General features: G+C 41.5%; 1 protein-coding gene across 8 annotated transcripts in view; it reads right to left on the bottom strand.

Annotated features, from left to right (window-relative positions):
• PDE5A (phosphodiesterase 5A) overlaps positions 1-25,614 on the bottom strand; it is an 80,557-nt gene that overhangs the window by 13,743 nt on the left and 41,200 nt on the right. For 7 of the 8 annotated variants that reach the window (XM_033159842.1, XM_033159841.1, XM_033159844.1 and 4 more), the window contains exons 4-12: positions 23,649-23,720; positions 20,568-20,657; positions 18,756-18,893; positions 17,795-17,862; positions 12,467-12,575; positions 10,760-10,844; positions 7,139-7,314; positions 4,068-4,127; positions 936-1,082 (exon numbers count right to left, since the gene is read on the bottom strand). In XM_033159842.1, the coding sequence (XP_033015733.1) occupies positions 936-1,082; positions 4,068-4,127; positions 7,139-7,314; positions 10,760-10,844; positions 12,467-12,575; positions 17,795-17,862; positions 18,756-18,893; positions 20,568-20,657; positions 23,649-23,720 (945 nt within the window). The remainder of the gene's footprint in view (positions 1-935; positions 1,083-4,067; positions 4,128-7,138; positions 7,315-10,759; positions 10,845-12,466; positions 12,576-17,794; positions 17,863-18,755; positions 18,894-20,567; positions 20,658-23,648; positions 23,721-25,614) is intronic. The other variant, XM_033159843.1, reaches the window with a different exon arrangement.

Below are 25,614 nucleotides of genomic sequence, written 5' to 3'. Positions count from 1 at the left end.
ACAGGTATAACCTGTACTGCTCAGTCTCTGCACTTATCTGTGTAATCTTCGGAAAGATAAACATATTTTGCATTTGGTCAAAGTGTCAACACCCATCAACAGAAAGGAATCCATCAACAGAAAGGAATCCATCAACAGAAAGGAATCCATCAACAGAAAGGAATCCATCAACAGAAAGAAATAGGAATTCATCAACAGAAAGGAATCTGTAGCACACAGGAACAAGCAGTTGTAAGCAGCTCTTCCGGTGAACTTAAGGTATGATTAAGAGCAAATATTCCTACTCAACTGCTGTCACCAAATGTGGGGATGTTTTATTACCGAGAAGACCATTGTACCGAAAACTGGACCAATGCTGCCTTAGCCATGATGATATTTGGTTTTCCAACGAATGCTTTACAACTTATTATTCAATTTATATACCCAGTGAGAGCTGGACCATAAAGAAGGCTGATCGCCGAAGAATTGATGCTTTTGAATTATGGTGCTGGAGGAGACTCTTGAGAGTCCCATGGACTGCAAGAAGATCAAACCTATCCATTCTTAAAGAAATCAGCCCTGAGTGCTCACTGGAAGGACAGATCCTGAAGCTGACGCTCCAATACTTTGGCCACCTCATGAGAAGAGAAGACTCCCTGGAAAAGACCCTGATGTTGGGAAAGATGGAGGGCACAAGGAGAAGGGGACGACAGAGGACGAGATGGTTGGACAGTGTTCTCGACACTACCAACATGAGTTTGGCCAAACTGCGGGAGGCAGTGAAAGATAGGCGTGCCTGGCGTGCTCTGGTCCATGGGGTCACGAAGAGTCAGACACGACTGAACAACAACAACATAACCAATCTTTTGTGTGCATGTTTACGTTGCAGAATGTTATGAGGTAAAAAAATGTGTGATCCATAAATGGTCATGCTCCATGCACCACAAGATTCTCACCTCGTGTTTCATTTGGAAATTCTGCACAAGGTTAAGATCAGTGAACATCCGAATTGTACACAGGGAGGTTTCCATATCTGACAGCTCAAAGTCACTGAAGTAGAAGTCGGTGAGCTTGAGAGATTGCGCAGATGGTACAACAGCAGCCTTAAATGAAACAGAAGGAAAAAATGGAGAGAACAATAAAGTAACAAGGAATTAAAGCTTCTTTCAATACGATAATAAGAATAGTAGTAGTAGGAGTAGCAGTAATAATAAATAAAGCACAATATGAGGCTATAATCCTCCAATTGCAATAAAATGCAGGGTTGCTGTCCATTGCACAAGACACTGACGACATCCCCAACACCAGTTTGCAAAATGTTGCACCATGTTCCAATTATCAGTAGTTCTATTCCGTACAATAATAAGCCATTTCCCTTCGGCGCAACCTTCGTAAGAGAAGAGCAACATGCTCAGAAGTAAAAGTCTCTAGTTAAAGCAGGAATGGTAAATTTGTGACCTTCCATCTGCCGCAGCCTGCATGGCCAAAGTGACCATTGGGTGAAAGATCAAATAAAATGTGAAAATTAACAGGTAAGGAACATTGGAGAGATCGAATAAAGTGTTGTTGGAACACAGTCTTAGTATACAGCAGGTGCAGGAGGAGTCCACTTTGCTTTTTACTGGAATCCTGGGATTCTCCAGTTGGAGACAGGTACAAAATAATGGCTATGGGATAGGCAACATACTCTGAGAATTAAACAGCAAGCAGGCTGCCTCTGAGCACATGCTCAGCCCAGAAATTTGTCTTTAAGACAAAAACAGCTCAAAGTTGCTGAGCTTTTAGAGTTGCTTTTCACAGGGCCTGTGGCTAGGTAAAATCCCTCTGAATGAGCAGCCTTCCACTTACACAACTGGATATGAGCAAGGCCTGAAAAGCCTTTGACAACGGAGGGGAAAAAATTAGGACTGGCAACATCTGAGGTGAGCAATCTTTATATCTTTTATTTCTTCTTAATGCTTATGAACTTATATATAAGTATTCATAACTTGTGCACACTTCTGGACTAAAAAAGGTGTATAAGAGTAAATTTTACTGTAGCATAATTTGATCCTAACAGAGCAAAATACGAAGTTCCTACATTCAGTGCAACACTCAACACACGTATAATTCTAACTGCAGGAAAGTATATGTTTCAGACGGGGAGGGCACACTACCCTTTTTGCAAGCATGGAAGCCTTGGTAAAAAAAGCAAACACACTGCTGTTCTTTTCATAAACTGGATGACTAATGTTTGTTACTAAATCTGAGCTTAAGGTATACATCTGAAACATGCTAGTTGAAAATCTACGGTCAGAGTTAAAGTCCTGATGTGCCTAAAAAGCAAATATTTGTTGCCAAATATAACTAAGCACCAGCATGGGAAAACCTTATGCTAGAATATCTTGTTTTCAGCCAAGTAAATGAACTTTGTGAACTTGATAACTACGTGACCGGTTTGGAAAGATACAATTTAAATTGTCAAAAAAACAAACCTGTTTATAGTTCCGTGGAAGAAATCTTGCATTACTGATGATCAGGGCAGGGCATCATTGAGGTCTGGGTGCAGTGGGGCTGCTGGACTGGCTCTGTTGGTGTGCATGTGAACCTCACAACCACCTTGTCCCAGGTAAGCTGAAGCAATGTGGGTGTCAGGAGAACCTATCTATGGCTCTGCCCTGCTGCTCCCAATGTACTGTAAAGCCATTTTGCAGGAAAAGATCCACAATTTTGTGCGTGGTTTTTTTTTCTAATTTAGGCTATGAAATGGCTTGCTGGTAAAAAAAAAATCTGACTTCTGGCTTATGTTTGTCTCCTAGAGATCACAATAAGCTAGCATTGAAACTGTGTCCATATGTGCGGAATTAAAAATGATAATCCAGACACTGTAATCTCTACACCTAAAAATGCCCATAAAAGCAGCAAGACTGGTTTTAATGATTGCGCATGAACTGAAGACATTTGGTTATGTAACACTTTGCATCTCTCCGACATGCAGTTGCTATGCAGTAGACTAGGGCAGAGTTGCAGTCCAAGTTAATGTCAGTTAATAAAATTATTTCTTATGGAATTTGAGGCAGATCCTTTGCCCAGTCGATGGCTCCACTGCGAACAAAGCAGCAGAGTGGGAAATAAACAGACCAGCCCTGTGTTTCTGGCCCTGCCACTGATTTACAGTGCTCCTTTGGAAATATCACATTTCAGTTGGAAAATGTTTATCCTACAGAAGTGAACAACAATTTGATAGACCCGTAAGCATGAATTAGATATTCTAACATGAAACTCAAAGGTACTACTATTTTGTACTCCCAAGAAAATTCTTGCCAAATGTTTCTAAAGCCAGATTTTCATCCACAAACTGGTGCTGATTAATAGAGGGAGTGTGGCTTAAGCAGCAATCTTGCTGTGTCTGAAGCTCAGACACTAGTGCAGAAGACTGGGGAAGGAAGTATTAATTAAATTCAGCTCACATTTAAAGGTGAACCTATATCTAATCCACACTTTCTGAAACGAGAACTGAAAACACAGCTATCCTTCAAAAATCATTCAAATTTGGCAATGCAGTTCTCCAGCCAAGCAAAGTGTATAAAATTTCTGGGGTAACGTATGCAGAAAACAATGAATATTGCTGGAAATAGCATACAAAAATACATTACATTAGTAGAATTTGCTTGGGAAACGTGTATAATTGGCAAAACGGTGTACAAATGTGTGCGTATTAGGAGAAATTTGCACTAAAGGGAAGATCAATTTGATGGCTTGAAAAAAATGAATAAATCACAAACCAATGTGGAAATGTGGAGGATTGATTTTAAGATTTCAAAAATGAGAAACCAAGCTAGACTGAAATTTAAAGACTCAGCCACTCCTAGCTAAACCTAGAAAGAGCAGAAAGATGAGATGTGTTTTGCCAGGTTCCAAGCAGAACTGGAGCTTAATCCTAGCTTTCTCTTTTACCATCCCTCTAGAAGATCTGCATATCTCACGCTATAGGCCAAGGTGCTAAAAAACAACACATTTCTGTCTTCTAATAGCCTTCATGATTCTACCAGCCTTTGCAATCCCCAGATCCATCACCACATATATAATAGAAGGGAAAATGACATTACCGCTGTTACCTGAAGTTCCCTTGTTTCTTCTTCAGCAGCTGAAGCATGATAAGAAAGGACCTTTAGGAAAAAGAAATGAAGCACATGTAAAATATTCTATATATAGGCACATATGCACACATACACTAATAAAAAGCAAGCAAAAATCTATGCTAATACTAATAAATTAGCTATTTAAATTCTCAAATCACTCCAGAATGCTCTGCAAAATCTCCCAGCAATAGCTAAACTGACAGTGTTAATATAAACAAAACAAAATAAAAAAATAAACAATAAAAAAATCCTTCCAGTAGCACCTTAGAGATCAACTAAGTTTGTTCTTGGTATGAGCTTTCGCGTGCATGTACACTTCTTCAGATACACTGAAACATGTTAATATAGTGATTTCCATTAGTGATTTACCAATAAAAGCAAAGTAATGGGCTACTGTGTACACATTCCTGAGGGCCTCTGAATTATTGCAGAGGATTACTGCAGTGCAGATATCTGCTGGAACCCAGCAAACCATAATTGGAGGCCTGAGAGCCAGCTTTGGGAACGTACCATCCTTCTGCTCCCCAGCACAAATTCTCCTCCCTTCCACTGCTTGTCTCATCTATGATTTAGCATGACATCTCTACCAACTAGGCTCCTTCATGAGCAGGATTTTAAAGCAAGTTAAAGCAGTCTGAAAATTTAAATAATGCTTCGTTATTAGCAGGAATTGGGAAATGGTTGTATTTTCGGCCTCCACGAATTGCACAGCCAAATTTCCTAAATTTCTATTGCTAAAACACCCAAACTCTTAACACTGCTGGGCAGAACAAACCTGCCTCCTGGTCGGGAGCAGCAGGATTGAACAGAGTGGCAGAGCTAATTCCGCATGCGAAACCCAACCGCTTGCACTGGCCAAGATGGAAGGGCAAGAGGGAGGCAGTTTCTCTCTCCTTTGTTTGCTGCAGCAACTCCAGGCTGGTACAGCAGAGGTGCCTGAACTGGGACTCAGCTGGCAATATGTGGGTTTAGGATCTACTGAATCCCTAGCCTGTTCTCGTCTTCCCCCTGTTTGGGGGGCTTATCCTGGCTACGCAGTACACCAACTACTGCAACGGCTGTCCAAATGCCAGTGCTTCTGGCAGATGCATGGCAGCACAACTGTCTGCCACCAGAGCCAAAAAGAGGCCCTGCTCAACCCTAACCCTCCTCCAGGAGTGTAAATCAGGGGGTTGGGATTGCTCCCCTAGTAACTTTCGTGCAGATAGCTTAGGATCCAGTGGATCCATTGCCACACCTACTCTTCCCCGTCATTCGGGGGCTTACGCTGGCTATCACTGGCTACTGTATGCCTGCTACTGTAGCTGCCCAAGCGCCAGTGCTTTTTGGCAGATGGCTTTCATGGTGGCAGAGATGCTCGCTGGCATATTTGGGAACACCACCAGTTAAAAAAGCAAATGAAGTTCTGGCCTCTGAGCACCAAGCAGCACTAATCCACCTAGATCCAGGATGACCAGCACAGGAGAGGAGCCACTATATCCACTGCCAGAATCCACTGTCTGTGGGGCTTATGCTGCCTACCACTAGCTACTACAATATGCAGCCTAGTGCAGTAGCTGCCCAGTTGCCAGAATTTATGGAGAATGCTTCCATGCCATGGCAGCAGAGTTGCCTACCAGCAGAGCTGGGTTGAAGAACACCTCTCTGCCCAATCCATATCCGTATCCAGGAGTACAGATCAGGGGGTTAGGATTCATCCCTTCTGAACTTTTAACATAAATAGCTTTTGTACTTTGTTTCCTGGCACATCCATGCAGGATGGAGCCTGGTAAGAGCAGTTTACCAATTATGCCCAGTATGGAGGACTCCTGAGGGCAGCATGGCATGGAAAAAAAATCACGTTGTTGGCCTTAAGTGAGCAAAGAACTCTTTTATTTTATAAAAAGGGGGGATTTGAAAAGCTTCCCTGCTCCTATATGAAAGACAAATAGCTTACAACATGGCTATAATTATAAACTCGACAAGGTTGTCATAATAAATCCCCTCCCTCGCCAATGGGTTTGTAACACAGGCATAAAAGAAATTCTGTTTCAGGAAAATCTTGGCAGAAGTTTTGTCAGCCTAGGAGAAAATATTTTTCATTTAATGAACAAATTCAAACTTATTATTCAGGAGTGTGAGGGAAGGAGAGAACAACCTTAGTGTTTGCTTTGGACTCATGTGCAATTAACTCATGTGCAATTAGAATTATAACCTCAGTCTATAGCAATTTGCCCATGAGAATCTTTCTTTCTCCCTTAAAAGGTTATGTTACCTGGGTTTGTAAAGTGCAACACACATAGCTGTCCAAACTAATTTGCATGAAGCGCTTTAATCAAGAGAGCGCTGCTACAAGTTAATGCAAGCAGTGCACCTAAACAAAGATTTGCATGAGAGCTTTCCCTTCAGAACTGAATTGATGGCAGAATCTGCATTTTAGAAATATTGCAGAGACTCTGTTTACTCTGTGGATGCAAGTGGATCCAAAGTCTACAACATCTGACTTCCTAGGTTACTTTGGAAGAAGATAACTGTGAACCTGGATCTCCTACTGGGCTCTCCTTTCATACCACGGCAATTAAAACTAACAGTAACCAATTCAAAGGCTAGGACTAGATGACGTTCATATTTGATATGGTTTGATGAAGTTAGAGGAAGCCTACAGTAATCTTGCTGTTGCTCCAGCTATTGGTTTGTTTGAAGGGCTCAGCCAAAGTCATCACAGAAAACCTCAGAGGAGAAGAAGACGTCCTAGTGCCCATAGCCATGTCCTTTTTCTGTGCAATATGATAAACCATCAATGTCAGTTACCAGCATGTAATATGTTCAGGGAAGGCTGTGTTTGTGTCCACTGCTAAATCCCAGGTTAGCACTTAATATGCAGTAATCTGCCACGTGTCATGCAAGCACGTGGAAATGCAGAAGCAAACAGTAAATAAAAGGGAGAGCAACCCTGCGCTGAGCATTGAGCCAAGTTTGGCTTGCCTTAAACTCGGCAAGGGAGTTTGAGTAAAGAAGCAGCTGTGAGTTACATAAAGGCTGCCTTGATTTAGCCTCACCTCTAATGTCACCATCTGCTTTGCCATGGCTCTTTCCACAGTTTCATACATCTGTGTGTTCTGGATACCCAAGCCGCAGAAGATGACAAAAGCTTCCAGAAACTGCTCGTCATTTCTGTTGAAAGCCTTTATTTTGCCTGAATTTTCTTCCATCTTATTTGCAAGTTGACAGACTCCTAGATCATTTAGAAAAAGGAAATGTTAACTAATCTTTATATGTGTGTGTGTGTTCAAACATTTACTATACCTCAATTGATAGAAAGGAAAACTACCAGTAACAAGCTTTCTTTATCCATAGAAACAGAGGTCTGGCAATTTTAACTTACTAGTCCAGTGTTTCAACATTCTTCTTATTATTAACCCAGAAAATATGGTTGCATTCATATAATCAGGCGAGACATGAACTTGATCCACCCCACCCCCACAGCTCCTGTTTCACATCTCCTTTCACATGAGAAGGGAAGCAAATGAGAAAGCTGCAGTTAACCTCAGCCTCCCTTTACTATGAGCAAGCCAGTACTCAGAAGTCAAGTTTGAAATGTTGTAAAGTTGGCTTCCAAATCTTGGCTTATGGACGCCATTAACCGTGGTTCCCGGCTTGTGCAGAAAGGGAAACTGTGATTTACTGTGGCTTCTTCGTTTCTTTCCCCACACAATGGAGTGCAGCAAGACAAAGGGGCTGTGTGAGAGTGTCTGAAGCTAATCAATATCCTGACTTTATGAAGCCAGATTTGATCATGTGAACTGAGCCTGTGTGTCCTACCCTTCGTCCACTGGTCCTTACATATTCTGAACTCAGATTTTGCATTCCACTAATGCAGATTTAGATCCAGAATGTACATGCATTTCTATTCAGTAGGTTTTTTTTTGTTTTTTGTTTGTAGAGTCAACAAAGCCCATTGGGGACTGAAGGAATGGATTCTGGTCTCATGGGGAACTGGCAATGGCGGCAGCAAGGTGATGGGGCTTGTTCTTCCCCATCCCTGGAACCACATATTCCTTTCTATCCTTCCCAAGTTTTCATCTCTTAACTTCTATTATTAATAGTCCTTGAGTTTGATGTAATCCCTAAAGACAACTTGTCCTTTACAAACTAATTAGATTTTTGTAAGCATGCCAAGAGAACTGTAATGAATGTCAGGTTACTGGTACACAGACAGAGCTTGCCCTTTCTTACGAGAAAAAGGACCAGATTGTTTATCAAATTAACTACAAAGATAACATAGGGGGTTCATGAGTCCTCAGAGCATGTGCTGCATTTGAGTAGGTCTCAAGGCTTTGTTTCTTAATAATGGTTCAGCTATAACCCCTTTGCCCAAAGAGCAGCCTAGCTGGGAGGTTCTGCAAGAAAATAATCTGTGCTGATGACTGATGCAGGGAAATGTTGATCACAGCTGGGGAAGCTGTGGCCCTCCAGAAGCTGTTTGACTCCAACTGCCATCAGCCCCCAGCCAATATGGTCAATGATAAGAGATTATGGAAGTTGTAGCCAATCAACTTTTGTGTGACTGTAGGTTTTCAATCTCTGCTGTAGATTCAGCCTCACAAGGAATTCAACCATTCAAACAGCTTGCTTTCTTACACACCCACACCCACACACCTACACACCACCCTTCACCTGAGCATCACAGGAGAAAAGAAATATTTTCCCTGACAACTAAAGATATGTAATGAAGGCTCCAGGTGAGCCTCCCTAGAGAGAACATTCCACAAGTGGGGAGTCACTGCAGAAAAGTCCCATTCTTGTTTTGCCACTCTCCAGCCCTCTCGTGGAGGAGGCACACAAAGAAGGGCCTCAAATGATGATTGCAGGGTCCAGGTTCGTTCATATGGGGAGAGTCGGTCCTTGAGGTATTGCAACCCTGAGACCACACTTTGAATTGGGCCCAGATTGCAGACTAGTTGGGCCAGAATTGGTGTTCTATCCTCAAACCATCTGGCCCCAGTGAGCAACCTGGACACTGAACCAGCTAAAGTTTCTGAAACGTCTTCAGAGGCAGCTCTACACATAACATGTTGCAGTAATCTAACCTAGAGGTTACCAAAGCATAGACAACAAAAGTTAGGCTATCCCTGTTCAGATAAGGGTGCAGCTGAAACTGAAGGAAACTAATGTCAGGTCATTATATAATGATCCAGCACAAGTCACTGAATAATTCCTAATTTAACTCTCCACTTTTAGGAAGCTTTTAAGATGCAAGTGTGACCCCCCCAACTGCCCAGATCATCACTGATAACCACATAAAACCAGCTATGAGCATTTCTAGACTGTGATAACCTCATCACAGTGGTCCCTTTGTGGGGCCACCTTTGAACACAGCCCATAAGCTGCAGCTCATATAGAATGAGGTTGCCGGGACCCCGAGAGCTTGTATGGGGTGAGCACATATTACACCAATTCTGAAGCATGCTTATTACATGCTACTCAGCCAAATTCAGTGTGTTGCTCTTGACCTATAAAGCCCTCAATGACTGAGGACCCAGATATTGAAGGAGTGCCTCTTCATATATCAGCCTGCCTGCACAATGAGATCTGTAGGAGAGGCCCTTCTTCATATGCAAGCTCATTACGCAGGAACCTGAGAAAGCACCGCCTATGTGGTGGCACCTTGGCTGTGGAACTCTGCCTGTCACCAATATTGTCTATCTTTTGACAAGTTAGAAATACACCAGTTCCACATGGATTTGCAAGAAGTGGAACTTGGTACACCTTGGTGTTGTTTGCTGCTGTATTTTAATAACAGGTGTCTGATAATTTTAATTAAGCTGTTTTTTGGTGGCTGCAATTTTATTGAGAATCTTATGTTACCAGCCCTTGGATCATGAACTTGATGAAGGGTAAGATATAAATGCAATAAAATAAATAAATAAATAAATAAATAAAAAGCACGATATACAGTAGTAGTTTGTCTTATGCTGAAGGTAATGTAAGCTCTTGAGCAATTGGAATGATATATCTCTGGGTTTGCTTCATTTTTCTCATGCAACACTGTAGCATGAAGCATAAAACAGCACTTCCTTAAACACAAGATCCCTTCCCCATATGGCTCCAACCAATGACATTTAAAACTTCTGTGAGTAATGGAGTGTGAGAATTACAGTAGGAATGCTTCACTATATATTTTCAAGAAACGTTCTCTAAATAGAATGCTTTCTAAAACTTTTCCATGATGCAGTGGAAGGTCCGTCCAAATATATTAAAGGCCAAATCCCTTTTAGGAAATACTTACTGCAATTTGAAAAAGGAAGAGCTTTGCAAAAAAGGCCAGAAGATACAACCCTGTGCTTTTTCGTTTTGTTCCTTACAGAAATCATGGAAACACATGTGTTGCCACAAACACTCTCATGCAAAGCATGCATTGAATAATATAATAGAACTTATTTCCAAGAACATGTGTTCCAGATCAGGGTGCAAATATTCTACCATGACATGCATTCATTTTATGAAGTATAAATGAATTTAGGGACAATTTAGGGGCAAAGAAGAATTTAGCATCCATCTTAGAAAGTTAACTACCATTGACTTCCAAGAGGATATTTTTATCTCCTGCTGAACCACGAGTCTCACAAAACATCATGCAGAGTGGATGAAATAAAACACAAAAAATAAAAATATTGTACCTATTACTTTATTCTTCTTTCCGTTTTTAATTGGCGTGCATAGCAAACTTTCTATATTCTGGTTTTTACTATCTGTATTTTCATTCTGTTAATAAAGGAAACAAACCTTACTGACTTTATCAGTCGACACCAATGTTATAGATTAATCATGTAATATATAAAACTGTATAAGCATGATAATTTATGAACATGCTGGATCGTACTTCTCTCAGATTTTGGTTGGGGAAATTACAGTAGTAGCAACATTCCAAAACAACACAACTGTGAAATTTTCATTGAGATTTTCTCCATGATTTAGTACTCGAACACGTTTGCACTTTTGACAGCTGCTGTCAGGCTTTCTCTGCAGTAATAAACTGTACTTATATAATAGATACCTCCATGCCCAAATATTCACAACATTACAATTTTCAGAAGAGCTGCTTGGGAATACTTACCAATTTTGCAACTAACTTTAAAAACAGCAGCAGACCCTAAAATAGTCATCTCCAGAATGGTGTCCCTCAGAGGTTTTGGACTACAACGTGCACCAGGCCCAGCCAGCAGAGTAAGTGGTCAGGGATGAAGGGGTATTTAATCCAAAACATCTGGAGCTGGTGGAAACCTGGCCTATAATTATCCCCTTCACAAGGTAACATACTGTTAGTTTTTTAAACAGCATAATCTACACAAATAGATTCTAAGTAGAAAATTGCTAATGCTTAAAAAAAAATCAAAATCAAAACACAGAGCCCTAGATATTCAAATGGCTAACTGGCAAGGGTAAGGCCTCTCTCAGTATTGGGAGACCAACAGTAGTAAAGATTTGTAGGACCCAGTAAAAGTGAAAGGGGAGGACCCAGAAGATAAACCAAAACTAGTCAATAGTTGCCAGTGTCAATTACATCTGTCTATTCCCCACATTTATATACCAACATTCTCATGCTGTTCATGGTGATGCATGTGGTTCTTTCCACCACCGTTTTATTGATGAGCTGCCTTAAGTTGAGAGATAATGATTGGTCCAAGGTCACCCAGTGACTTACACAGGGGAGTGGGGATTTGAACCTGGGTTTCCCAGGTACTGATCCAACACCCTAACCACATTGGTTCGCTCATATCCTGACATTCCATATAAAATGTTTGAGGCAGTTTACATGAAAACTGTTGAAAATGTAACAGTAATAGAGGTGGAAAACCAGCAAAAACAACTAATCCACAATAGTGTACTAATCAGAGCAATGCAATAAAGAATTAATTGTAAGGCAAAAACACATAATGCCTACGAGTTGAAAAACAACAATTCATTAAACAATTCAAAGGATAGCTATCAAAAAGTCTAGTCCATGATCCATCACACAGCAAACCAGTGCATAACTGGTTTGTCCTGAACTCATCAGTGAGCAATAGTTTTTGTAACTGAAATCATATCAGAACTTTGCCTTCCTGGACCAGGTAGAAAATGGTAGAAAATGGGCCAGACAGAGAGCAATTGCCATCAGGCTAGGCAGGTATGGTCCCATGAAAGATGCAGACATCTGCAGAGTGGGGACTGAAGCAGGTGTTGAGGGCTAATGTGATTATGCCTCTTGAAACTATTCAAGGCCTCTTAATGCAAGACTGACCCTAGAGGGGCATCACACAAGATCTTTTGTAATTGAACTGCATACACAAAAAGCCCTGCATTTTCCATTGGTAAGGTCAAAATCTAGATTTACATTTACTTACTGTCCAAGGAAATCTTTTGTCTTGGCGAATATCTGAAATGTTAAGAGGCTCCATGGTATTCTTCACATATTGAGCATACATATAATTAATTTGGTTTGTATCATAGTTTCTGTTGGAGCAAGAAGAAACAGAGTAACTCCTCTGCACCACCCTCCTCATTGCTATTATTCAGTTATTGATCAACATCTACATAATCATTTCAAGGCGATGTACAATAAAAAAAGCCAAAAAACAAAAACCCAACTGATACGTTTGAAGGAAAACTAAAACAATACAAAATGGATACTCCTGGCAAAGACCCATTTATCCAGCTGGGAAAATGTGTTGGAACAAAAATGTCTTCATTTGTTTCTGGAAAGTGGGTGCCTGTCATTATTTCAGCAAGGGTGTTATTCCACAGAACAGGAGCAACGCTGTACTAAAAGCCCTGCTTCAAGTTACTGCAGAATGAGCTTTCACAGACTGCAGGGATCTACTGGGTATATAAGGAATAAGGCAGTTTCTCAAGTAATCTGGTTCTGAGCTATATATGGCCTTATATGTTAGTACCAACACATTAGAGCTGGCCTGGTAACAGATGGAAGCCAGTGCAAGCAAGCAAGATGTTCCATTCTGGCAGTAGTTTGCCCCCATAAGCAACCTAGCTGTCACATTCTGCGCTTCGGACAAATCCCAAGGGAAGCCCTACATAGAGTGCATTGCAGTAATCCAACTGTGAGGTTACCAACGCATGGACAATTGTGGTCAAGCTATCCCAGTCCAGGAGTGGCCACAGCTGTCTTACCAAGTGAAGTTAGTAAAAGACACTCCTAGTCACCAAGGACACCTGAGCCTCCAGTGACCGAGATGGATCCGAGAGCATCCCCTAACTGCACACATGTTTCTTCAAGGAGAGTGTGAATGCATCCAGGGCAGGCAACTTACCCACTTCCCAGACTTAGGAACCAGCCACCCACAAACCCTCCGCATTGGTAGAATTCAGGCTTAGTTTTTTTAGGCCATATCTAGCCAACGATACATCCAGACACTAGGCCAACCAGATGTCACAGAGAACCAGAGTTGGGTATCATCAGAATACTGTTGAAACCTTGCTCAAAAACTCTGAATTGTTTTATTTATTTTCATATAATTTATGTACCACTTGTTTGTAAATTCAGGTCTGAACCAGATTGGAATGGGTTTGAATAATCAGTTTCCTCCAGGAACACCAGTAGCTGCTTGGCCATGACCCTCTCATGTACTATGCCCCAAAAGAGGGTACAATGGTACCTCCATTTGCGGACGGGATCTGTTCTGGAGGTTTGGCCAGATCCCGAGGTTTTCGCAACCAGAGAGACTGCTTCTGCACATGTGCGCACGGTAGTAGAGCGCTTCTGCACATGTGTGCGCAGCAAAAACCCAGAAACATACTTCCGGGTTTGCTGCTTACATATCCCGAAGTTTACGTAACTGGAGGGATATGTAAGCAGAGGTACAACTGTATTTGCAACAGGGTGGTAGTTGTTAAATACCACTGGGTCCAGTATGGGTTTTTTCAGAAATGGCCATACTATTGCCTCCTTCAGGTGGCCAGCACACACGCACCCCACAGAGTTGTGTTCACCACAACCTGAACCCACCCAATCATTCTCCCCACAACAGCTTTAATCAGCCATGAAGGGGAGGATCTGAAGGGCACATTATTAGGCACATACTCACAAGCACCCCATCAATGTCATCAACCTGCAAAAACTGAAACTCAGTCGATGGGACAGTGAAAACCTCACTTGGGACTTTGTCAATCATGGCATCTAATGATCAACATTAATGTTCAACAAAGCAAGTTTAATGCATGCTTTTGTACGCTAGAGATGAAGTTAAGTTCCCAAGGCAGCTTTGGACATTCAAATACCACACTTGAAATCTGAGATTTTTTGTAGGCATAACACTTTCTCCGGCACACACTCAACATGCCTTTTTCCAGTAATTTCCTTAAGTAACACGCTCGATTGTCAATAAAAAGGGATCCAACCAGAGCTGGATTTATCTGTTGTTTTTTATTTGTCTTTCAGTCCCTCTGTTAATCCAGCTCTGAACACTGTCCTTCAAATAAATCTCCCTGCTAAAGGATTCAGGTATTGTCTTTCCATTGACCCTAAAGACTGGCTCTTGGGCTTTAGTTCAAGAAAAGCCTATTGTTAACCTGAACCGAACCATGTAAACAAAGTGCACATGAGCAGAGTGTGAGGGAGCTGCTGCTTTCAGATGTGGTGCTTAAACCTCTTCTGCTTTTTCATTTTTTCATATTTACAACTGAATAAAAAGCCAGTGTTGGCTAGTATGTACATTTTATTTTAAAACTGCTTATTTTCATTATATTTAATTTATTAAATACATAGTGGAATTACATCTCCACTGAAAAGCTCAAAACTGATACACAATAAACGCCATTAGCAAAGCAATGCATGCATGCCTTAGATAAACTGTTGTCGTGCCCCCAGGCATAATTTTTTTATTGTTGTACCTGGGAATCACACAGCCAGATAATAGCAACTGGAGCTTTCCATATATCTGCTTTTCTAAACTATTCTGGGGCTATCATTACATCCATTCACCTGTTACAACCATTCACCATTTAATTCTCTAATACTTCTCTGGACTTCCACAAAATGTCTGCCCTCAAGGTGTTGCTGCACTACAGCTTCTGTCATCTTTGGCTACTGGCCATGCTAGTTGGGGCTGCTGGAAGCTGGAGTCAAAAACTACTTTAGGGAAGGCTGCTCTATGCTAACAGCAATATCAAAAAGACATTACCATGCAGTCTATGTTTCAAAAGAAAAAGAAGAGCTACAGCATGGACAGTGGATGGCAGGTCTTGAGCAATCAATGAAGGCTGTTCAAAGGAATACAAGGGAAAGATAATGAGTAGTAAGGTGCTACAGTGAGTGCTCACTGTTGGGAAAGATCAAGGGCACAGGGAGAAGAGCACGACAGAGGACGAGATGCTTGGACAGTGTTCTCGAAGCTACTAACATGAGTTTAACCGAACTGTGGGAGGCAGTGGAAGACAGGAGTGCCTGGCGTGCTCTGGTCCATGGGGTCATGAAGAGTCGGACACGACTAAATGACTAAACAACAACAAGGTGCTACAGGTTTTTTTTAAAAAAAATAGAAAAACATCAAACATAATGTGTATCAAAGGTAAAAAATAAAAGGGAACTAATGTTGAAGAATGAAAAGCATGCAAGAAGAGAGAGGTGTTTCTAAAATCAGATTTAATCATTTGCAGTTGGAATTTTGGCATGTTTGTAAAACAAAAACAAATTTGCTTCACAAATAACACAGAGCAGATGGAACCCTTATGAATGTTCTCAACACTTTTGAAAGTTCATGTTAAAAGATGCTTTTCAGAGCTGAATGCACATGTCTTGCATTGTATTTGCTGTACTGTGATATAACATTTCCTTCTTGCAATCAGATATAAAATAAATCTTTCCCAAGTAGTAATTACATTATATTCCCTCCCCTCCCACTCTTTGCTGAATTCTCAGTCTTTGCCTGTACATACTCAGAAGACTTTTGCACTGACCCAATCACCTTATGTTTTAAATTCATGCAATTTGAAGAGCCTTGCATAATGCTGTACAGTAGGTGACTGGAAAGAGCCCCATGTGCTCTAGAAGTGAAGCTTTGGGGGATCTTTTGTGGTTAAGGAGATACATTTGAAAATGTGCTTACAAACAATTTCAAAACATCTCCGAACAAACTTGCCAGAGACTATGCCTTGTTCTTCAAAAGCCTGGCATTAGGGGCTGTTTTCCACTTGGACCACCTTGTTTAGTGCAGCATCTGCAAAGACTCTGTGCCAAGATTCCTGGTTATGAGCTCTGCATGTTATTTTATTAGGCAAATGTGATTACTTGGATATTGTGCCCTTCTAGAAAGCTGTGGCCTATAACCCTCTCTGAAAGATGAATTTCTATGTCACAAACTACTCTAGCTGGCACACATCTTCATTCTAATATACAGAATTAAGTGACAGGCCCATTGATTTTGAAGGAAATTGCCAAGGGAAGGATGCTTGGAATAGCAGCCCAAGTCCCATGAACATCAGCAGAATTAAATCAATTTCAATAGTGAAAATAGGTCAACGTTTTCACCACATGGGTTGGATAAAAGCTTTTAATAAAGGCTGAGTTGAATTAAACTTTCAAAATGTTCCTTGTGTCTTTCCATATGTCTGTTGCTTCTTGTATTGCAGGCACGTGCAACTCCCAAGAGACTGCAATCTACTCGCAGTATAAAAAGACCGGCTGTGATCTACCCATTGTCATTGCCAGGAGCTGTTGAGCATTGGGGGGGGGGGTTTTTTTACAAAAGTTGTTGAATTTTTTTTTGGGGGGGGAGGTTTGGCCAAAGGCAATCATTAGCCTTCATGCCGTGATCTACCTGGGACACCCCCGCGATCTACCTGTTGGACATGCCTGTTGTATTGCTTCCAGGCTGACATTATGAGGACACTCAATGTGTAGATTTGACCCACCTGACCCTCAGAAGTGGGACACAGACAATCCCTATTAGTCCGAGCACAGTCTTAGCACCAGCAGCATCAGCATGAGCTTTCATCAGGGCTGGCTGACTTACTTAAAGCCCTCTAAATGTTGTTGAACTGCAATTCCCGTTTGCCCCAGCCATCATGGCCAGTAGTCAGGGATGATACGCGTTGTAGTCCAAGAACTTCTAGAGGGCCACAGGTTAGCCAACTCTGGTATAAATAACTGTTTTTGGAGGGAGTGTTGCAGGAAATCCCTTCTACCTGTTGCTTGCAATTCACCATCTCTGCATCTAGTTTAGCACTGTATCACGCAAGCAATGGTGGGGAACTTGCATGGCAAATACACTGCAGCACTAAGAGGAGAAGGTAAGCCAACAAAATGATGAACCATCTTCATCTTGACTGGATCCCTTCTCCTCTTGCTCACTCATGAAGGCAAGTATCTTCTTTCATATCTTCTCTATCCCACTCTCCTCAACGTGGACTTTGTTTATGCACCCACCAGAAGTAGAATGGAGCCACTAATTTACAATCCCTTTTGTAAAGCAACGAAAAGTGTACAGAACATGGTAGTGCTGAATTTCTGAGCAAAGAGGAGTGCAACCTTCAGGGGATATCTTCTGCACAAGCTCCTCTGAAATTTGCGGAATGCACAAGAGGTGTATTCTGGTGCATTATTTCATATCTGTAGCTTTGTGCAGATAGTGTTTCTGGTGATATGAAAGCAGAAAGCACTGGATTTTCTGTCTTGCCCATGTGTCTGAGGCAATGGTAATTTGAGATCCATTTTTTACCTTTTGTGGGTCTCACTTGAATTTTCTAATTCCTCAGATTCCATGTGAAAGACACTGGAAAATGGATCCTAAAAATGAAAACAGAGTTTTGGCTTAGTTAGTAAGTATAAATGGAATTATCTGTATTTCATAGCACTCAATTTATTTATTTATTTATTCAAGGACAGCAGCAAGTTGCTTTTGTCTCATGGTATCATGTTGTAAGGCATAAGAACATAAAAGCCCAGTTGGATCAAACCAAAAGCTCATCTAGTCCAGCATTCTGTTCTCACAGTGGCCAACCAGATGTCCATGGGAAGGCAACAGGCAGATGCTTCCAGCAACTGATATTCAGAGGCATAGTGCCTCAAATACTGAAGATAATATAGCCATTTTCTTATGTGACTGCCTTAAATTTCTTCATGGGTTGTAATCAGGGACCATATGCTCCTCTCTACACCCAAAGAGCATCTTCTGAGTCCCTTCTCCAGGTGTCCTCACCAGTTGAGATGAGCTAGATGGCACCCCAACCATGGAATGCTCTCCTCAGGTGCCTGCACCCTTGATGCCATTTCAGCATTAAGCAAACACCCTTTTTATGTTCGCAGGCCTTTTAATCTGTTCCTTCTTTAAATTTGTTGTGCTGATTTTATGCTTTATCGATTTATTGTATGTATGCTATTGCTGTTATTATTTTTGTTCTCAGTCACTATGAGAACATGGGAGACAGATTAAAAAATATAAAATTGCAAGGCAGGCCGTCAGTGCAGGGTGCACAACAACCACTGCACTCTGCTCTTTCAGTGGCTGCAATCCAGGGATCTAGTCCATTGTTGTTCCTTGTATGCATATGGTCACTGAACGCAACTGCAAAAGATAGTCTTCCAGTGCTGATTATGGGAAGCAGAGTGTTGGCTTGAAGGCTTCTAAGGGATGCCTAAGAATTTTCTTTCCTTGAGAAGCAGTCAGGTTCTGTACTTACCGAGCTGTCTTCGTCCACTATGAAAATGGTGCACTTCTGCACCTGCATAAAGGTGATTATGGTGGCAGCTATCTTCTTCAAAATTACTTCTAAAGATTGCTGCTCTTCAAATATTAAGCTGGCAAGATCAAGGAGAACCTACAAGGGAAAAGAAAAGAAAGATATATTCATGTTGGCAAACTTTTGATGGAAAGCAAGGCAGATACAAATCTAATAATTATGCAGTGAGATTCCCCCCACCCTTTTTAAATGGAGATGAAAGTCTCAGGACGAAAAAACACATGATGCCGATCATCTATTTTTATATATTTTTAAATTGAAGAATCATAAGCATTTTTCATTCACACAAAACCCCTTATCAGGAACCTTGCTGAAAGACAATCATAGCAAGACATAACAGAACCACATAATAATAATGGAGCATAACTGAGGAAATGTTTCATCCCACAGATTTTTTTTTACCTACTTCTTTTACAGTTTCCCCTGCCTTTTCTTTTGGTGATATCCTTTGGTTAAACCGACAAATATTTAACATAAAAAAGTTTTCAAATTAGCTACTTGGCTACCCATGCTTTCTACTTCCTGTCTACTCAAGACAGAGACATCATTCATCCATCTTCTGCAATAGAAATTTTGGGTCGGGTACATTCTTAACCCAGTGGGGACTCGCGTCTTTGGATGTTTTGGCTCATCGTGTCAACACAACCTTTATTTCTCCCACAATGCCCCACTGTAAGCTTTGCAGTGGGTGGGTGTGTATGTGGAGTGGAATTCTCAATTTGGCAAACTAGGACCCTGTTAGAAAAAACAACAACCATGCAGTGCCGCATTATGGAGCTGGGCTGAGACATTTACACCCCCATTGCAAGCAATTTTGAAATCCCACCCCACTGGCAAGCTTAGGAGCACTGTCTGCCTATTTTATTCATACTGATTTTTTCCCCACACTGCCAGAGGTGGGCCTAGATACTTCCCTCCGTAAACAGTGGTGGAATATAAATAACCCTCCAACAAAGCACATGGCTAGAGGACACACCCTTAGAAACATACTGAGAGAGACCAACTCTGATTCACCAGATACAGTAAACACCCTATTAATACATGTGGAGGAGCCTCAGAGTCTGAGTGAGTTTACAGAAGACGCAGGATCAGGGCTTGTTCAGGTTCCAACTCACCCCAACGTCAGGAAAATTGGAGTGGCGGTGGCGGGGGGCGGCGGCAGATGCTCTGAATTTACCTTCCTTTCTTTTCTACTTTCCCTCCAAGCATTTGAAACCTCTCAACTCTTTATTTCTTTAGTTACATTTCACCACTGCCCATCGAGGTATTTGTATGTTGGCTACAATCTACATGTTCATATAAGGCTTGTGGCTCTGCATGCACAAAGTCCCAGGTTCAATCCTAATGTCTCCAGCTATTTGAAGTAGCAGAGAGCCAGTTTGGTATAGTGGTCAGTGTCAGACAAGGACCTGGGAGACCAGGGTTCAAATCCCCATGCAGCCATGAAGTTCACCTTGGGCCTGTCACTGCCTTTCAGCCCAACCTACCACACGGTTGTTGTGGGGGTTGAATGGGGACCCATGTATGCCACCTTGTGCTCATTGGAAGAAAAGGTGGGATATAAAGTAAATAGAGGCCTCGGAAAGCCCAAGACTATGTGAGCCAAATCAAGGCCACATGGACAGGCTCCCACACTGATTCTGCCCACAACTCCAAGTCATACATTATGCAAGAGATGACAGATAGATAGATAGATAGATAGATAGATAGATAGATAGATAGATAGATGGGATAATGGCTGTTTAGGCTCACCTGGTTGCGTCTGTTTTCCAGCAGGGATGTCTCATACAGCTGAGCATTGTGAAGAACAATTCCACAAAAAGCCAGGTATGCAGCAAAATCCTAAAAACCAGATAATACTACCGTAAGTTAATTGAATTGGCGGGCTGAGTATTGAGATGGCTGGGAGATAGTCAACTAATCGCTGTAAAAGCACAATATAAATAAGGACCAGAAAGTATTGGGCTAAATTCTACTAACACAAAAGCAGGGAGGGGAGGTTTCAAATTGCACAGAAAATTGTCTTGCTTGCTCTAGGTGCTTTCCTCTGTATTGGTTTATATTGACTCTTAACATTTCCATAAAACCTGTCAGCAATCCTAACCAGTGTGAGATTACTTCTCTGCTCTTTGCCATTTATCTTCAGTATCTGCCAACAATCCCAAAGAAGGGACAACGTGTACAGGCCTATATATCAGATTCCCCAAACAGTTATTTACATTTTGAAATGCTCTTGTGTTTTCTTGTTTCTAACAGCACTCCAATTGCTAGGATATGGCTTGAAGAGTTGTTATTTTCTGTTCCCAAGAACCCTGCTTTAGTAGCAATGAGTGTTGTTTATATACTGTCCGAAAATACCCAATTCTACCTGTGACCATATCCCCAGTGGTAAAGATTTGTGGTCAGTTCTTGCAAACACAAAACCAGAGTTGGACAATGGAATGTCTTATGTGCAATATTAAGTGCACAATGTCTTACAGAGACCCTCATCAACTTGGTCCAAAGCAAATAAAATAAAGTGTCTCCTTCTCTGAGTAATAATAAAAACAATCTACAGATGCTATCAAAGAATGTCTGAGATTATTTTTTGACAATTATACATAAAATTGTTCTACTAGCCAGCTGTTGCCAGGAGTCCTGCATTTGTTTTGGAAACATGTGTCTCGCTTCTAACCACAGCTTACTTAAGAAGTATCACTGACATCAAGGTATTTATTCATGAATAAGTGCATTCTTGAGCACAACCCCATGCAATATTTATCTCTATTTTGTCATGATAAAAGTATTCCATAATAAGTTGTTCTGGGGAACCACACACACCAAAAGTTACGTCAGTCTTAAATACTGAACACATGGTATAGCCACCTATCATACAATAAATTATGTGTTTTAAAAGTAGGAATCAAATTTTGCTTACATAGCAAACTTGTGAGCCATTTTTGTTTAGGAAATATATTACCTCTGATGTCCTGCAGATGTTCGTCACACATTCCATTTAGACAGGATGAATGAATTCTTATCCTGCTATTGCCAATGTTTGTCAGCTAGTAGCATAGAGCAGCCTTTCCCAAACTGGTCCCCTCTCGATATTATGGACTACAATTTCCAACAACTCCAACCAGCACTTGGGATGATGGAAGTTGTAGTCCAACTGCATCTGAGGGAGTTGGATTGGGGAAGTATTGGAGGATTTAACAGTGAATAGATATAATGATGGTACAATCATAGTTCATCATAAAAAATAGCCCTGAGATTTACAAATGAAGGGTGGTATGCAAATTCAATAAATAAGACGCTCATAAACGAGTGATTTCTGTTAAGTACATAAAACGAGCCCTGGTGGATTAGAGCAGGGGTTGTCAACCTGGTCCCTACTGCTCACTAGTGGGCATTTCAGGATTCTAGGTGGGCGGTAGGGGGTTCTACAGCACAAGCTGAATCCTCCTTCCATTGAGCACTGGTGGGCGGTAAGGAAATTTTACCATCAAGTAGGATGCATTAGTGGGCGGTAGGTATAAAGAGGTTGACTACCCCGGGATTAGAGGAAGGCCTATCTAGCCTAGCGTCTTGTTTCCTCACACTGACCAACCAATCAGATGCTTCTAGGAAGCCCACAAGCAGGATATGGGAGCAATAGCATAACGTGTTCCTTGCCCCTGTGCACGTCAGTGGAGTGGACATAATCTGCTCTGTTACACCCCATTCAGCTCTCTTCCGGGTCCAAAAGGACCTACGTGGCGGCAGTCGCACATCAATTGGACATGTGCAAAATGGTTGCCACTTGTATTCCTGCTGTTCTTTCCAAGCAACAGGTTTTCAGAGGCATGCTGCCTCTGATCCAGGAGGTATAATAAAGCTATTGACAACCTTTATCCTTCATGAATTCGTCTTATCCCCCTTTAACACTATCTAGGCTAACAGCCATCACTACATTTTGGAGAAGTGTACTCTAGAGTTTTAACTATGCAACATGTGAAGAAACACTGGCTTTTGTCTTAATTGGATGAATCCCAATACTTTGAGGCTCTAGTACTATGTTCAAGCAGACTAAACAATCCAGAATAAACTTATGTAAACAGAGAGGAAATTAAATTATCTCTGTATACCAACAACTTCTATGAGTCTATATTTGAATGAAATTGAATTTCTAAGTTCTGTTACATAGAATGCTTATTTATTTTGTCTTAAATAATGTATAGACCACTCACATTATAATATATATGAGTGGTGTACTTCTTTTGAACATAATTTCTGAATGTCTGAATGCTTCCAAACTGCATTAATTCACTCCCACACTGTTGTCAGTAGAAAAGTGGTTTACTTTTGTGCTGTTCACATGGTCACTGAAAGAAATATTAATTAGTTCCTGTTACTCTATTTATTTATTGTTTCATTGAGTGATTCTCCACTTTCTAACAAGTTTCCAAGTAGCTTACAGAATATTAATATTACAAGAAAACTGTTTTAAAGAAAAACATTTATGTACTGCTTTTCATCCTAAATAGCAAAGAAGTGTGCAAAAATAAAAAGTCAATCAAATTACAAAATTCAGAATAAACTAGGAGCCAATTAGTCCAACAGCAGGTAACTCAAAAGAATCCAGTTGGTACCAATGGCTAGCAGAATTTTCCAAAACCAACTGTTTTCAGCATGGTGCTTAAATGATATCAAAGCAGGCACCAGGTGAGCCTCCTTGGGGAAAGCACTCCACAGCCAGCGTGCTACCACCTAGTTGGCCCTTTCCCTAGAAGCTACCTGCCCCACCTCAGATGGTGGAGGCACCTGAAGTAGCTTTGCTGTCATGGAAAGTGAAGAGAAGCTAATCATTTATACCTTCTCATCTTGCTCAGTGAATATTCCTCCACCACCAGACTTCTTGTTGATTGCTTGTGCCACACCAACCACCTGATGAAAATAAAATATAGAAATATTAGTTAATTCCATAGGGTTTTGACTGCAAGTCATGTAGAAGAGAACATTAGATATGAAGCAGCTGCTATGTACTAACTTCTACTTCTTCTTCTTCTTCTTCTTCTTCTTCTTCTTCTTCTTCTTAAATAAATGTACGTTTTAAATGAAAATGTGTATTTAACATCTCAACTTGATTGGTACTATGATCTCTGCATGTCAGAAACCTCGACAAAACAGATGGCAAGAAGACCCCAAAATGTATTTTAATTCTCCAAATCCAAAGCTCGATATTTCCATCAATTCCTACTGTTGGGACAAACTGTTGCTTTTGACAACCATGTGTTTGAAAAAGTTTTCTATGTACCACATGTTGTCAATGGCAACGAGATGAGGGTGGTAGAGAAGGAAACAAGGAAGGCAGGAGTCTCAGCCTTCACTGTTTTCTGCTCCTGCCCCTACCAAGTGACCTCCCCCCCCCTTTTTGACAGCCCCAGATCACTCCAGATGAGCCACACCCCAGTGAACCAGGGGCTGCCTGATGTCAAGAACTGGCTGGATGAGGAGGAGTGGTGGGAGGCACCAGCATGGGAACCCCCCTAGGGAAGCCTGAGAGCCAGAGGAGTGGTGGTGAGGCACTGAGGACAGATCAGAGGGGGAGGGGAGGGGAGGAATGGTTGGGTGCTGAAGAAGCTACAGGCCAGGTGCGGAAAGCAGCTTGGACTCATCTGATGAAGCAGAGAAGGAGGGAATAGATGCTCCATTATAGGGGCTGGTTCTGCTTGAGACATCTCTGCTTGTATGCTGTTTTCCCAAATAAAGAATTTACTTTTCTGCTCATCTCTGCATCTGGTTAAATGTTGAATCGGCCACATTCTGTTCAGGATGCACAACCCTACTATGTAGATGGAAGGGTCTTTTCCAGCTTGTAGGCAAGTTGAGGCTCCAGTACTTTGGCCACCTCATGAGAAGAGAAGACTCCCTAGAAAAGACCCTGATGTTGGGAAAGATGGAGGGCACAAGGAGAAGGGGACGACAGAGGATGAGATGGTTGGACAGTGTTTCTCAAAGCTACTAACATGAGTTTGGCCAAACTGCGAGAGGCAGTGAAGGATAGGCGTGCCTGGCATGCTCTGGTCCATGGGGTCACGAAGAGTCAGACATGACTGAATGTCTGAACAACAACAGGCAACCTTTGGGGTGGGGGGTGGGGCTGCACAACAGGAATTGGCAGGTTATTAAGCATTGTGGCTCATCCAAGCCTCAGATTCCCCAGAACCTGGTTTTAAATGTTATTATTTATTCATATCAAACCTTTAAACAAAATTATGCAAGGCACTTTACATAAAGTTAATACAAAATTCTAACAGAATATATCATGATGATGATGATGATGATGATAGACTACAGTGGTGCCTCGCAAGACGAAAATAATTCGTTCTGCGAGTGTCTTCATATAGCGAATTTTTCATCTTGCGAAGCACCAAGGCAGAATAGCGTTTTTCGCGTGGGGGGGGGGGGTGTTTCGTCTTGTGAGGCAAGCCCATTGACTTTTTCGTCTTGTGGGGCAGCCTTCCACTAGCGAATGCCTTTCGTCTAGCGAGGCATTCATCTAGCGGGGCACCACTGTATTATGACACAATATGCTATGATATAATATAGAATAAAATAAAATAAGACACAGACAAAGAGGCAGAATTTACAATAAAAGCAATGCTATTCTTTTTGCATCCCACATCCTCACAAGTTAAGGGCTTGCCTACAGCTTGCCAGTGACATAAGTAGCATATTCTCCTTGATTCAGATGGTGAAAAGAGGAGTTCATGTTCAAAGCTCCTTAAGTTCATTTAGCTCAGATGGAGAAAGCATGCTTTTTCTCTCTCTGTGTGTG

This window comes from Lacerta agilis, chromosome 9, assembly GCF_009819535.1.
Source record: "Lacerta agilis isolate rLacAgi1 chromosome 9, rLacAgi1.pri, whole genome shotgun sequence".
Lineage (NCBI taxonomy): Eukaryota > Metazoa > Chordata > Lepidosauria > Squamata > Lacertidae > Lacerta > Lacerta agilis.
This window is presented reverse-complemented; position numbering and strand designations above follow the sequence as displayed.